This window comes from Convolutriloba macropyga, chromosome 1 (assembly GCF_964194025.1).
Source record: "Convolutriloba macropyga chromosome 1, txConMacr16.3, whole genome shotgun sequence".
Lineage (NCBI taxonomy): Eukaryota > Metazoa > Xenacoelomorpha > Acoela > Convolutidae > Convolutriloba > Convolutriloba macropyga.
In genome coordinates, this window is record NC_134468.1 from 39017288 (window position 1) to 39029918 (window position 12631).

Sequence of the window (12631 nt, forward strand, 5' to 3'; positions counted from 1 at the left end):
AATTTAACGTCAATTTTAGAAAACGTTTTATGGCTTCGACTGTGTTCGTAGCTTTTAACGAATCCACGAGTTTTGCCTGTATTTATTGTTCTTTTTGTAGTCTTATTACTTAGTCTCAATAGTGACAGGTCCCGTTGGTTTCCTAAGGAGATACAATTGAATATATTGAGTATTTTTTAGTTACGGGCTAATGGTTGGCGTAAGCCTGGAAAATAATTGTTTTCGACTCAATGGATTTTTGAATTGTCCCTTTTTTTCTTCGTATTGTTGACTTGTTAACTAGTCTCATCAAGGACAGGCCGCATCAGCTTTCTACTTGTTGGCTGCCTTCTATTTTAAGGACTTTGTGACTAAACCTTTTTTAGAAATAAAAATTGGTATTGAGTTTCGACCATAATTAACGTTTTTTTTATTATTATCTTATTTTGTTGTTTGTCTTGTCTTGTAGTCTCATTAATGACAGTTCTTTAACGCAGCATTTTTACATTCATTTAATGGTTTGAGGTTGTAACAGTTTTTTCTCATACACCTATCATTTTCGAACTGTATGTGAATTTTTGAAAGTTTCCTATCTTCTTTTGGTAGATAATTTAGTCAAAATGTAGATGAGCGGGGTTGGAGTTTTATCTGTAAACGCACAATACCGAGCTTCCTTTTTTGCTATTATACAAATTATTCATAGTTACTTTTAGCATATGGAATCTATTTTGGCTTCAAAATATGGCTGTATTTTGCCTTATCCATTATCAGTTGTTGTAAGTAACAAAGATAGAACCCGAGACTTTTCACCTAAGCTGTGGACACAATTTTGTCTCAAAAATATTGGTTTCTCAAAGTTTTCAAGTATAATTATTAATTATTATTATTATTATTATTATCCTACAGCTGGTAAACGGTACAGTAAAATTAGACACTTACTTTGAATTACTCTTCAGAAATTGGACCGCTATGACGAGGTCATGGCTGATCAACTCGATGAGGAAAAGCCGAAACTTCCAGGTATGCACCTGAAACTTTCCTTATAAGGTTAAAAGTCAAATTATAGTTTTCTAGATACCTCATTTGTAACGTTCTGTTTATGCTTTTTGGCTACAGCCTTGCGTTCCAAGACAAATTCAAGTATTATGTTACTGTATTTATACTGCTATTATTGTTAGATATGTAAAGTGATATTTAAGATAAAAGTTACGCCCCTATTTTACAATTTATGAAAAAAATGGGGAAAAATTTAGCAATTGTATTTGTTTGGGTGAATTTGGGCGACTTCTGCCGAAAATAGTTGATTGAAATGAACTGAAAAAATAAAAAGCGCTGCATGGAAAATGCAAGAAAAATGGAGGCGGAAGTTGTAAGTTCGCTTTAAAGTTAAAAATATCGATAAATTCAATTTATTTAATGCATGCGTTTTATTGATACTCTTGTACGGCTGTCCTGCTTGGTATTCGGATTTGACTTATCTTCATCACTCAAATTTTATGTGAAATTTTCAATTACCAAGGACTTAAATGGTGATGTGGTGCTGCAAATTAATCTCTGTCTCGGTCCCAATTTTAACAGCTGTGCTACCAGTTGAGCTTATGCTACCAGATGCAGCAGCTGTGTGGCTTAATTTTCTGTTTTGTTTGCAAAATGTTACAACTTTTGTATACTGTGCCATTTTTTGCTTTAGAATTACTATATCCTTTTAAAACAAAGGTAATTGAAGTTTTATACCACTACTATTGATTATTTTAGGTAAGATGAAGCTGGAGGGTTCCTTTGCAGAGAGATTCGCTGCCCTGGACAGGAGGGAGAGTGAGTTGCTGCAGGAGGTGGAGAAGAACAAGTCCAGTCTGTCCAGGCTACGTGACGAGGGAGACGACTGGAGGACTAAATACGAGGACGTCAAGTATGATCTACTTTGTTGTACCATCTACTGTATGCTTTGTTGTTAAGAGAACTATTTTTTTTATTAAAGATTTGACTGTCTTTTCATGAACTGAATGAGAGCGCGAAAATGTCTTATTAAACTGTACGATTTGATAACGCAGTTGCTTCAATTTCACTGTGTTTAATATGCAATGTGGTACGAGTTTCAAGCTTTTCTTTGGAGTTCAAAATAGTGCCACGCACAATGTATTTAATTTGTTTAGCAATTGATTGATTATGTTTGGCGACATTTCTCATCGCATGTTCACTTTGCTCTACCTGAAGTGAGCATGCTCAACGGGGACATAGCTGAGTGGTAAAGCATTCGCCTGCAGAGCGAGAGATCCTCGGTTCGATTCCGAGTGTCCCCTAATTCTTTTACTTTTGATAGATGAATGGTGTTGCATCAGACTATTGCGTCAGGATCTGTTGCAACGTCATTGTTGCTTTATAAATTATTTTCAATGAAGGGCATTATTGGCAAAATCGGCTTAGATGTTTTATCATGTATTAAACAGAAGTAAAGTTCACAACACTTTTGGCTCTCAATATCTAATTGGTTAACTTTAATGGAGCTTTACAGGTTTTCGTGTTTTTTTTTGGTTGCGCCAGTTCTTTTTTGGGTTCACACAAGACAATTTTTTATCTAGTTTGCACAAGTATTTTTGACGCCTAAAATTCCATTCTCAATACCGATTTTAAACATTTAGCTTTTACTAGAAGAAATGATATCTGGAATTTTGCTTTCAGGTTCTTAGACAACTTTTGCAGTTATTTTGACAGTTTTATCGACCAAATAAAGTGAACGGACCATTTTTTTAACCAAAATTGGAATTATGCTAAAAATTATTATAACACTTCTGGTGACAGCTTTTTTTGCTTCGCCTAATCTAAAATTTGTTCACTGTTTTTGCGTGAACTCAAATATCTTGAATGTAATACTGTCGCATCGTTTTCGACACTGCCTACTATGCCTTTTTGATCAGCTTGAACTATTTTCCAGAATGCAAACGAAATTGCCTTATATTTATTGAAAACCCATGGGTAGTTTTTTGCATATGCTCGCTGAATATTTGCGTTCCAATTTGCTTTATTAGATACTTTATTGAGAGTACGAAACATATTTTATATATTTTTTTGCATAATGAATGCTAAGCTCTGGAGACATTCCCATAATTTTTTATAAAATTCGCATGCAATTTCTATATTTCCACGGGTTTTCAATTTTTGTTTGTGAGATATCTCTATTATATTTTTATTTTTATATCTACTCAGTCTGCCAGCCTGAGGCAAAACTTTGAAAACTTAGTAAGACATATAAGGGCGAAAGAAAACTTGTGATACTTTAGAACGGCGCTGTCCAAGACCGTGTCAAGTTTTCCAGGTGTTCGTTTTCAAGTTTGCCAAGGTGAACTGTCAGAATAATTTTGCTCACGATAGTTTTTTAATTTATGCCAGACAATTGGTGCAATTTTACCTTCAGTGGAAAAAAATCTAATCCTACGTTGCTGATTTAAAATTAGATGTCAATAAAGACCAGGCAAAATGCAATTTTTTGTGCCCCTTTTATCAATGCAACACTTCGCAACTAGTATCCTTGAAAACCAAATTTTTGAAGTTGCAGATTTAAAATGAGTTTTCAATGTTAACTGTGATAAATCGAAGTGATATATCGAAGTAGAGAACTAAGAAGTTTAAGTTGAAACTTCGATATGTAAAGAGAACTTTCTTAATTGATAATGGTGGAGTTATACTCTTGAATAATTGCTTCCGATTGGAACCGAGTCGTTGCTTCAAATTTCAAAAAAAAATTTATCAGTGTACAAAAGCCATAAATTTGGTCAATAAATTAGCCCTTTCCACCATTAATGATGATTGTAAAATAACTTGCCAACCCTCCCTGTAGATATCAATTACACGTTGTCAGTTTAGTAGAACAATCTGTTAGGTGCAAATAACTGCGCTAGTACTTGCCATTTACGGCAAGGGAAATCTTGTTCGTACTTAAGGTTTAAATTAACCCACATCAGCTAATCTATATCTCGACAGATCTGTAGATTTGCATACTGTTACAGACTGTCATTACCTGTAAGTTGTACATTTAGGCCATTTTAGTTTCCATTATTATAATATAAAAATTCTTGTTACTAGTGCTCGAGAACACGACAATGTGGTTCAGACCACCGACCGATCGAAAAATTTCGGATCTGCAAAATGTTGAATTCTGTACTGCTTGGAGCATGTCAACTGTGGCAAAATGTTGCGCAGAGAAGCAACAGCACAACATCAACATAAACGGTACCAGCGTGGACCTACATGTAACAATTTTCTTTCGTATTTGCGGCTAAGAGGAAATTCTGAAACTTAAGAGCCTTATCTCCTAAAGAGAGTAATAACGGCAGAAATTGCCTAATTTCTCTCCGTTTTCCATGAAGTAGGAGACTCTGATGACGATTTCCTGACGCGTACTAGAGAATTAGTACTCTAGTGCGAGTTCGAAACACTTAAAACAGCAAGCCACCCGCATGAGGATTTGATAAAATGAAAACTTTCTCAGGTTTGAGAAAACCTGAGGCAAAGCTAAGACTACTAGATTGCATAAAATATAAACCAACGTTGTTTTTTTCTGAAATGACAGAATGAAGTCAGTTCAGAAGTCAAGGAATGATTTTCTCAAGTTCATCATGTAGCAAACCGCAACTAAAAGAAGAAGTGGGATATAACTTGAAGATCTATAGAAAACCAAGTGATAAGTTCACTGGTATTAACGGCAGTGGTAATTTGTGCAATAGATGTGGTGGTAAGCCACACAGCGGCAGTCTATGTCCTTGACATTTCAAGAAATGTAGTACCTGTGATAAGGTGGGTCACTTTGCTAAAATTCGCAAAAGTCAAACCCAGCCTAAGTCAGGTGAGTTTGACCAACACGACAACTTTTGCGACGAAGAATGTAAGCTAGTGGGTTGAACATCTACTGGAACAGAGATGCGTGTTTACTATACATGGCAAAACGTTTTTAACATGTCAGTGAAATCGGAGTAGTTTACAGTAAGCGAACATAAAATAAAAAAGCATTCTTGAGTGCCTATGATGGTCATCAACTGACGCTTCTGAGATCATTAACATGTAATGTTGAGCGGAATTGAAGTAAGTCTAAGCAATAAGAACTAGCAGTTGTACAGTTCGACAAAGATTTTGGACTACTTGGGAGAGATATACTACCTCAAGAAAGCATCAATAAAGGGTGTGGTGAGATACTACGGGCAGTAAAAGGATACAAAGTTCATGTCAAACTCAGGGAGGCATTACAGCCAATGTTCTTCAAGGCCAGAAAGATGCCTCTACCTTTACAAGACAGTCAAGGAGAAACTTGAGACCATGATAAGAAAGGGAATCCTGGAGACTTTTCAACCTGTTGGTTTAACTAATACATCAACAGTAGTGTGGCAGTGGTAAAGAAATAGATTTCTAAGACTGTGCGTGAACCTGAAAATTCACATTTATGGCAAGGTTATGAAGGAGGCTGATCCAATCCCAGGCATGGAGACCGTCTTCCATAATCTCCATGGTGTCTCATTCTTTGGAAAAATCGATCTATCAGACGAAAACTATCAATTTTAACTTGACCAGGATTCAAATGAGATATGCCAAATGGACACATCTCAAGGATTGTTCAAGATGTGCAGGCTCCCTCAGAGCTTGAAAAACTCTTCATTAATCTTCCAGAGTTGCACCGAGTCAACTCTCAAAGTAATCAAGGGTGTGGTCATCTTTTAAGACGTTGCACTGCTATATGTAACAACGATGGAGCAGTACGAGAAGCAATTGCTTGCAGTCAAACCTCGACTACTTGAAAAAAATTCGCCATCAACAAAAAGAAATCGAAAACCAGAAAAACCATTTATAAGCGTTAACTTTATTGCTTACTCTGTTTCTAGGAAGGAGTAGCACCCGGTTCTAAGCATGTCGAGAAAGTCAAAATGGCGAAACCACCATCAAACATAAAACAAGCTGAGTCTTTTTGCTACAAAGATGTTACTTTTGAGCGGAATTCGAAAAGACGACTTTAGATTGGAAAGTGCAAAAAGCTTTTGAAACATCAGAAACAATTTTTTTTGCTAAACCACTTGCTGAGCTTTACAGCTTGACAAAAGAAGAAACTTTTACAACAGACGCCTCAGAGAAAGCAATAGGCGGTTCTGCTCACACGAATGATATCCTGTGATTTGCGTCTCCAGGTAATCATCCTAAGCCGAACCGAACTGTTCCAATATAGAGCGAGAGGCGTTAGCAATTCTCTTTGTAGCTCGGAAGGAGGTTCTCTATCGGAAGGAGGTTCAACCTACAGACTGACCACAAAACCCTCAAATATCTCTTTGAGCCAGAGGAGGAAATAGCAAAAACAACACCAGCCAGAAGCACAAGATGAGCAGTAGCACTGATGGGATGCAACTTCGAATTGTAATACACATCCGGAGATTAGATTCCCCATGCTGATGCTTTGAACACACTAGGCTTTGACGACGACGATGACATTGATCCAGTCAGAATTACCTTGAACAATAGTTATTTTGTGAAATCCGTTCTTGTAACCTAATCAGTCATCAGAACTGAGCTGGAATTGAATCGGCTCTTCCAAGATTTCATCAAAAGAATAAAAGAACTGCAAAAATTCACTGAAACAGAGAATGAATTCAAACAACAGAAAGATGCTTTGACCATCCACAACGCAATCATCTTTCGTGGTGTTGTACTTTACATACCACCCAAACTAATACCTGTGGTGATGGTTGAAGCTCATGAGACCCACCCCGGAAAAAATGCAACAGAAACAGCAGTCTGTATAATGGCCTGATTGCCAGGAATACGGGCATAGCCTGCGGAAATAAATGTCTACTTGGTCAGAAGCAAAAGTTTTGGAAAGACTCCATATAGACTGGTGTTATGTCGAAAAACAAGATTATATTTCAGTTATAATAGACGCGGGATGAGGTTGGATTTTGACTTGCCCTGTGGGAAATAGAACTTCACAAAGAGTGAAAGTGTATTTTCAAGATTGAGGATACCAAAAACGTTAGTATCAGATAATGGTCCCGTATGTATGCCCTGATCTGAATAAGTGTTGTAAATCACTGAGGATTAAGAAGATGGAGTCACCCATCTGCCATCCAAGAGCAAATGAACTTGCTGAGCGGGCGGTTGAAATAATAAAACGGGCTATTCAAGCCTGGTGTCCAGTCTAAATGTGTCCCTTATTGCTTTCCTACAGCGATCATAGATGACAAATCGGAACACTTCCAAGACCCCAAGTTTTATCGCAACTAGTTTTTGAGCTTGCTAGTGCAAAAAATGCACTAGTACTTGCTATGTACCGCAAGGCGAAAATTTCGTTCATATTTAAGTGGTTATTTCGACAGTTTTATCCACCAAATAAATTGAAAGGACCAATAATTTGACCAAAATTTGAATTAAGCTAACAATTATTATAATACTTCTGGTGACAGTTTTTTTGCTTCGCCTAACCGATTTAAAAATATTGTGCACTGTTTTTGCATGAAGTGAAATATTTTGGATGTAAAACTCCCGCATCGTTTTCGACACTACCTACGGTGCTTTTTTGATAAGCTTGAACTCTTTTCCATTATGCAAATGAGGTTGCCAGATATTTTATTGAAAACCCGTAGGTAGTTATGCAATTGTTCGTTGATTCTTTGAGTTCCAATTTTCTTTATTAGTTACTTTATCTAGAGTACGACACAGATATTTTATATATTTTTTGCATAGTGAACGTTATGCTCTCTAAACATTCTCATAATGTTTTTAAAAACTGGCATGCCATTTCTATATTTTCACGCTTTTTTATATTACTTCTGAGAGTTATCCCTATTATATTTTTATTTTATCTACTCAGGTTGCCAACCTGGGGCAAACCTTTGGAAACTTACCAAGACCATTAGGGGCGACAGAAAACTTGTGAAACTTTGGGACGGCGCCGTACAAAATTGTGTCAAATTTTCCTGGTGTTCGTTTTCCAGTTTTCCAAGGTCAACTGTCAGAATAATATTCCTCGCGATAGTCTTGTAATTTATGCCTTAACTGTGATAGATCGCGAAGTAGTGAACTTGGGAGTATAAATTGAAGCTTCGATATATAAAGAAAACTTTCTTACCTGATGTTGATCAAATTATAATATTGAGTAATAGCTTCTGATTGGAACAAGATCGCTTCTTCAAATTTGTGCGAACCACGATTTTATCAGTGTACATAAGCCATAAATTTGGGCAATAAATTCGACCTTCCCACCATCAATCATGGTCATAAATCAACTCGCCAATTCTCCCTGTAGATATCTATTACACGTTGTCAGTTTAGTAGAACAATCTGTTATGTGCAAATAACTGCACTATTACTTGCCATATACGGCAAGGGAAAACTTGTTAGTACTTAAGGTGTAAAATAACACATATCAGCTAATCTGTATCTGGACGGATCTGTAGTTTTTTGTATTGATACGGACTATAAATATCTGTTTATTTTTGTACACTCAGTCCATTCTAAATTGAGTTATTATAACATTAAAGTTCTTTTACTCGTGCTCGAGACCACGACATTAACGCACTTTTTTTCATGAGTTGAATAGAGGCTGTTTTGCTAACGTACAGTCTTAGTTAGCTCCACGTGAAGTTATTCGACTCTGTTGTTAGCTGGGATTAAGGGTCCAGTCACAAAATATTTTATGACTTACAGATGTCCTGTTTTACAATTCATGAAATAAAGTATTATTTTTTTAACGTTTGACAATTAAAAGGGAATTTGGCCAATTTTTGGTTTAGATTTTTTGTCCGTTTTGTAACTTCTACATTTTTTCCAGAAATATTGCTTGGCTAGTTTTATAGTTCAACCTCTCGATAAGGCTATCTATTTCCTGCCAACTTCTAGACAAGAGTACAGCGTAACCCCAAGTTTGCTAACGTTTTATTATTTTTAAAATTTTTTGTGTTCTTGTGGTAGTAACTGCAGTCAACTTTTATTTGACAAAGTACTGATCAACAGATTGTTTTGGTTAATTAATTTGTTATAATGACACAATTTTTGGTTAAAAAACAGTGAAAAGGCAGCGATTGAGATTGGTCTCTTGGTCAAAATAAAACAATGTTTATGTTGGTTTTTATAAATAAATAAGAACGAAAAATTACTCCAGTACAAATTTCAGCAAAAGTCGATTTTCTGACTAAATTTGATTTTTGACCGAAAAATCATTTGCCCGTAATGCAATTCGAACATGTGAAAATTGCATTAATGAAGCTAACATATCTCTCTTAGAGGAAGCCGGCTTCTATGCAGACAGACGTACGGAAAGTAAATTTAAGGTATAAAGAGCGCTTTGAGGTATAAAGATGTTTTAAAAGTTCTCATCGTAATTATGTGCTCTTTTTTTCCCACATATCGAATGACTACAAATAATCTGTTATCAGTTTTGTTACTTAAAATTTTGATATACGATTTTGAGCTGATTTGATGAACTGGTACCTATGCTGTCGGGTTCTGGTTACCTTAACTCGTCGTTGAGACCACTTACTTAGTCAAAGATTAGTCGAATTTTTAATAATAATAACAAATTGTTTACTGGTGTCTTTACAGCAGAATAAATAGAGCACTTACACAGTTGATCAATACAAAAAAAGAGCACCAGAAAGATCGCCATTAGACCATAAGGTCCGTTTTCAGGCGTCTCATAGTCGGAAGAGAAATTTCATGTTATTTATTTCAAAGTTATTCAGTGGAAATCAAAATTAAAGTGATAGCGATAAAAAAAACAAGGAAGGTTAGTGTTAAAATGATTTCAATTTGGTCATACTTTTTGATGAATAAATTTTCTAATTTAAGCCATAAATCAACCTAGTGAGTTGTTCATTCAGTAAAAAATAGTTTTCTAGCTTTTCGTGAGCAAAATTATTTAACTGTGCGCCGCTCAAATTTTTCACTTTTGTTACAAAATTAGAATCCAGTTTGAGAAAAATGTTTAAGAGTTTTCAGATTTTATTTGACAGACTGTTTTCGGAAAAAGATGAATTAAGGGGGACAGCTTTAACTCGTTTTTCGCATGAGCACAGTTTTGACAGTTCATTTTGTGTAATGAAGGGATTTATGTCCATGATGCAACTTTCACGTCTTATGCATTTTGTCATCAGTTTAAAAACTTCGTACAGATGAAGCTCCTGGGCCGAAAAAACTTTGTATTTCTCTCTGATGAGAGAAACTGAGTCAAACTTTTGAACAGAAAAGATTACTCTCAGTATTCTATTAATTTTCGCATCGATTTTCTGCATCGTAGCTCTACTGACAGTACCATAGACTAGAATCCCGTATTGAACCACTGGTTTAACATAAGTGCTGAAAATCTTGATCAATTGGCTGCGTTTTCAAATTTTTCTCAATTTATAGAAAAGTCCGCAAAATTGTACCAATTTATTTTCTACGCGATTCGAGTGTTCTCTAAAACATAATTTTTTGTCAATTGTTATGCCCAAGTAACTTAAAGAATTTATATTTTCAAGGCGCTTGCCGTTCATTGTAAAGACATCACTTCTGTCATGCTTAGTCTTAAAGGTTATGGTTTTACTTTTATCCGTGTTCAGTGTAAGTTTGTTCATTTTAAGCCAGTTTTCTGTTTGAGATAAGATCTGCTGATGTTCCCGACAAGCATTTGCTTTATTTGATTTTGTCTGTTGGTTTTCAAATCATTTATGTAAACAATTAAAAGAAGTGGGCCTAATATAGACCTTTGTGGTACCCCGTATTTAACTTCTGTCATTTGCGACTTCCTTTGTCCAGACTGTACAAATTGTTTCCTGTTTTTCAAATAAGATTCCAAAATACTATATACAGGACCCCTTAATCCATCCATTTTACACTTTTGAAGCAGAATTTTTCTGTCAATAGTGTCGAAAGCTTTACGTAAATCTAAAAATGTGCAATAAGTGTGCTCCGTATAAGAATGTTTTGATGATCGTATCAACTCAACCAAACTGCTAACTGCGTCAACAGTTCCTCTTTTTTCCCTAAATCCTGCTGTTTAAAATTTCAAAGTCTTTAAAATAGTTGGAAACACGATTTAGAATAATTTTTTCAAAAATTTTACCAAGAGTTGGTAAGAGGGATATTGGGCGAAAATTATTGGGCTCATTTTTTTCACCTTCTTTATGTAGAGGTATTACTGATGCTATTTTCAATGAGTCCGGAAAAATGCCTTCCTGAAAACATGTGTTAATCAGTTTGGATACGTAGCGCGCGATTGAAACTGGTACAGATTTTATAAAGATATAGTTAAGATCCATATAGTCTTCGCTGTATTTTGACTTAGAATCCTGGATAACTTTAAGCACTTCTTTTTTGCTCGTTGGTAACAAAAACATAGATTGAACCTGTTGATTTTTTAATGAACACTCACTTTGTCTAAACTTTTTGTTCAATTTTTCACCCATTGTTGCAAAGAAGTGATTGAAATCGTTTACTTCCTTTTGGTTGAGATTTTGTACTTTTTCTCGCTCATTTCCGCTAAGATTTCTTATTAATTGAAAAAATTTTCTGTTTGATTTTGCTGCATGCTTTTCTATTACTTTATGATATAATTGTTTCATTTTTACTTTCACCATATGTTTAATTTTTTTACGTTGTTCTTGGTACTTTTCTTTGGCCTCTGTTGTTTTTGATTTCATACTTTCTCTGAACATCCTATTCTTTTTTGCAGTTTCTCTTTTCAATTGGTTATCAACCCAGCTGTGATGGTTTTTATTTTTTACAACCTGCTTGGGAAGATATCTGTCCAAAATTGATTTCAGTAAAATTTGAAGCTCTTCAAACTTGTTATCAATTGTCTTGTATTTCTCACAATTTTCAAGTTTTGATGTTTCATGACTCAAAACAAAATTTATTTTTTCAATTAGGGAGATATCTTTAAGTTTTTGCCAGTTTCTTGAAGTGATGTATTCAAGTTTGTTTTCCATCTGTGTTCCTGTCTGAAAACCAAGAAATACAGAATTATGATCAGATATACATGTTTTTTTTTAACTTTTTACTCTGCTGTAAAATTGCAAAAAAAGATGTCTAAGTTTGATTTTGAGCATGCGGTTTCTCGCGTAATTGAATTTTCATCAATTATTTCCATACAACATCCTTTCATAATTTCCTTCAACGTCTCTCGTTTCTGATTGTTCTTTAAAAAATTGATATTAAAGTCACAACAGACGATATTATAAGATTGTGGTTCTATTATCAAACTGTCAATATAACTTTCAATTTTTGAAAGGGTTTCCATGTTAACTGAATTTGGAGGCATATACATGCAAGTTACATGGATGGCGGTCTCGACGGTTCCGGTAACTCTCACAGTGGTTGCCTGAAGTCCGTTTAAATTACACGAGTTAACAACTTTTGCTTGTAGAGATTTTTTAATAAAAATTGCAACACCTCTTTTTTTTCTTTTGATATTAACGAAAGGTCTATAACCCTCTAGAAACATTGATTTTGTGTGATGATATTCCTTGAGCCAAGTTTCCGTCAGACAGATTGCCGACGGTTTCTCACTTAGACTTTCTAGTAACACTTGTAGATCATCAAGGTTTTTGGTTAGTGAACGAATGTTTTGAAGCATGATTTGGAAACAATTTGACATGTTTTTCGATAAGACTTGAAGTTTTAACTTAATTAATGAACTAACTAG

At 35.1% G+C, this 12631-nt stretch overlaps 1 protein-coding gene and 1 non-coding gene across 2 annotated transcripts in view; both read left to right on the forward strand.

Annotated features, from left to right (window-relative positions):
* LOC142338673 (uncharacterized) overlaps positions 1-12631 on the forward strand; it is a 62150-nt gene that overhangs the window by 27799 nt on the left and 21720 nt on the right. The window contains exons 11-12 of the mRNA XM_075388541.1: positions 936-999; positions 1735-1888. Coding sequence (XP_075244656.1) covers positions 936-999; positions 1735-1888 — 218 coding nt within the window. The remainder of the gene's footprint in view (positions 1-935; positions 1000-1734; positions 1889-12631) is intronic.
* On the forward strand, positions 2208-2279 carry Trnac-gca (transfer RNA cysteine (anticodon GCA)). Its single transcript has one exon. It is a non-coding gene; the product is annotated as a tRNA-Cys (tRNA).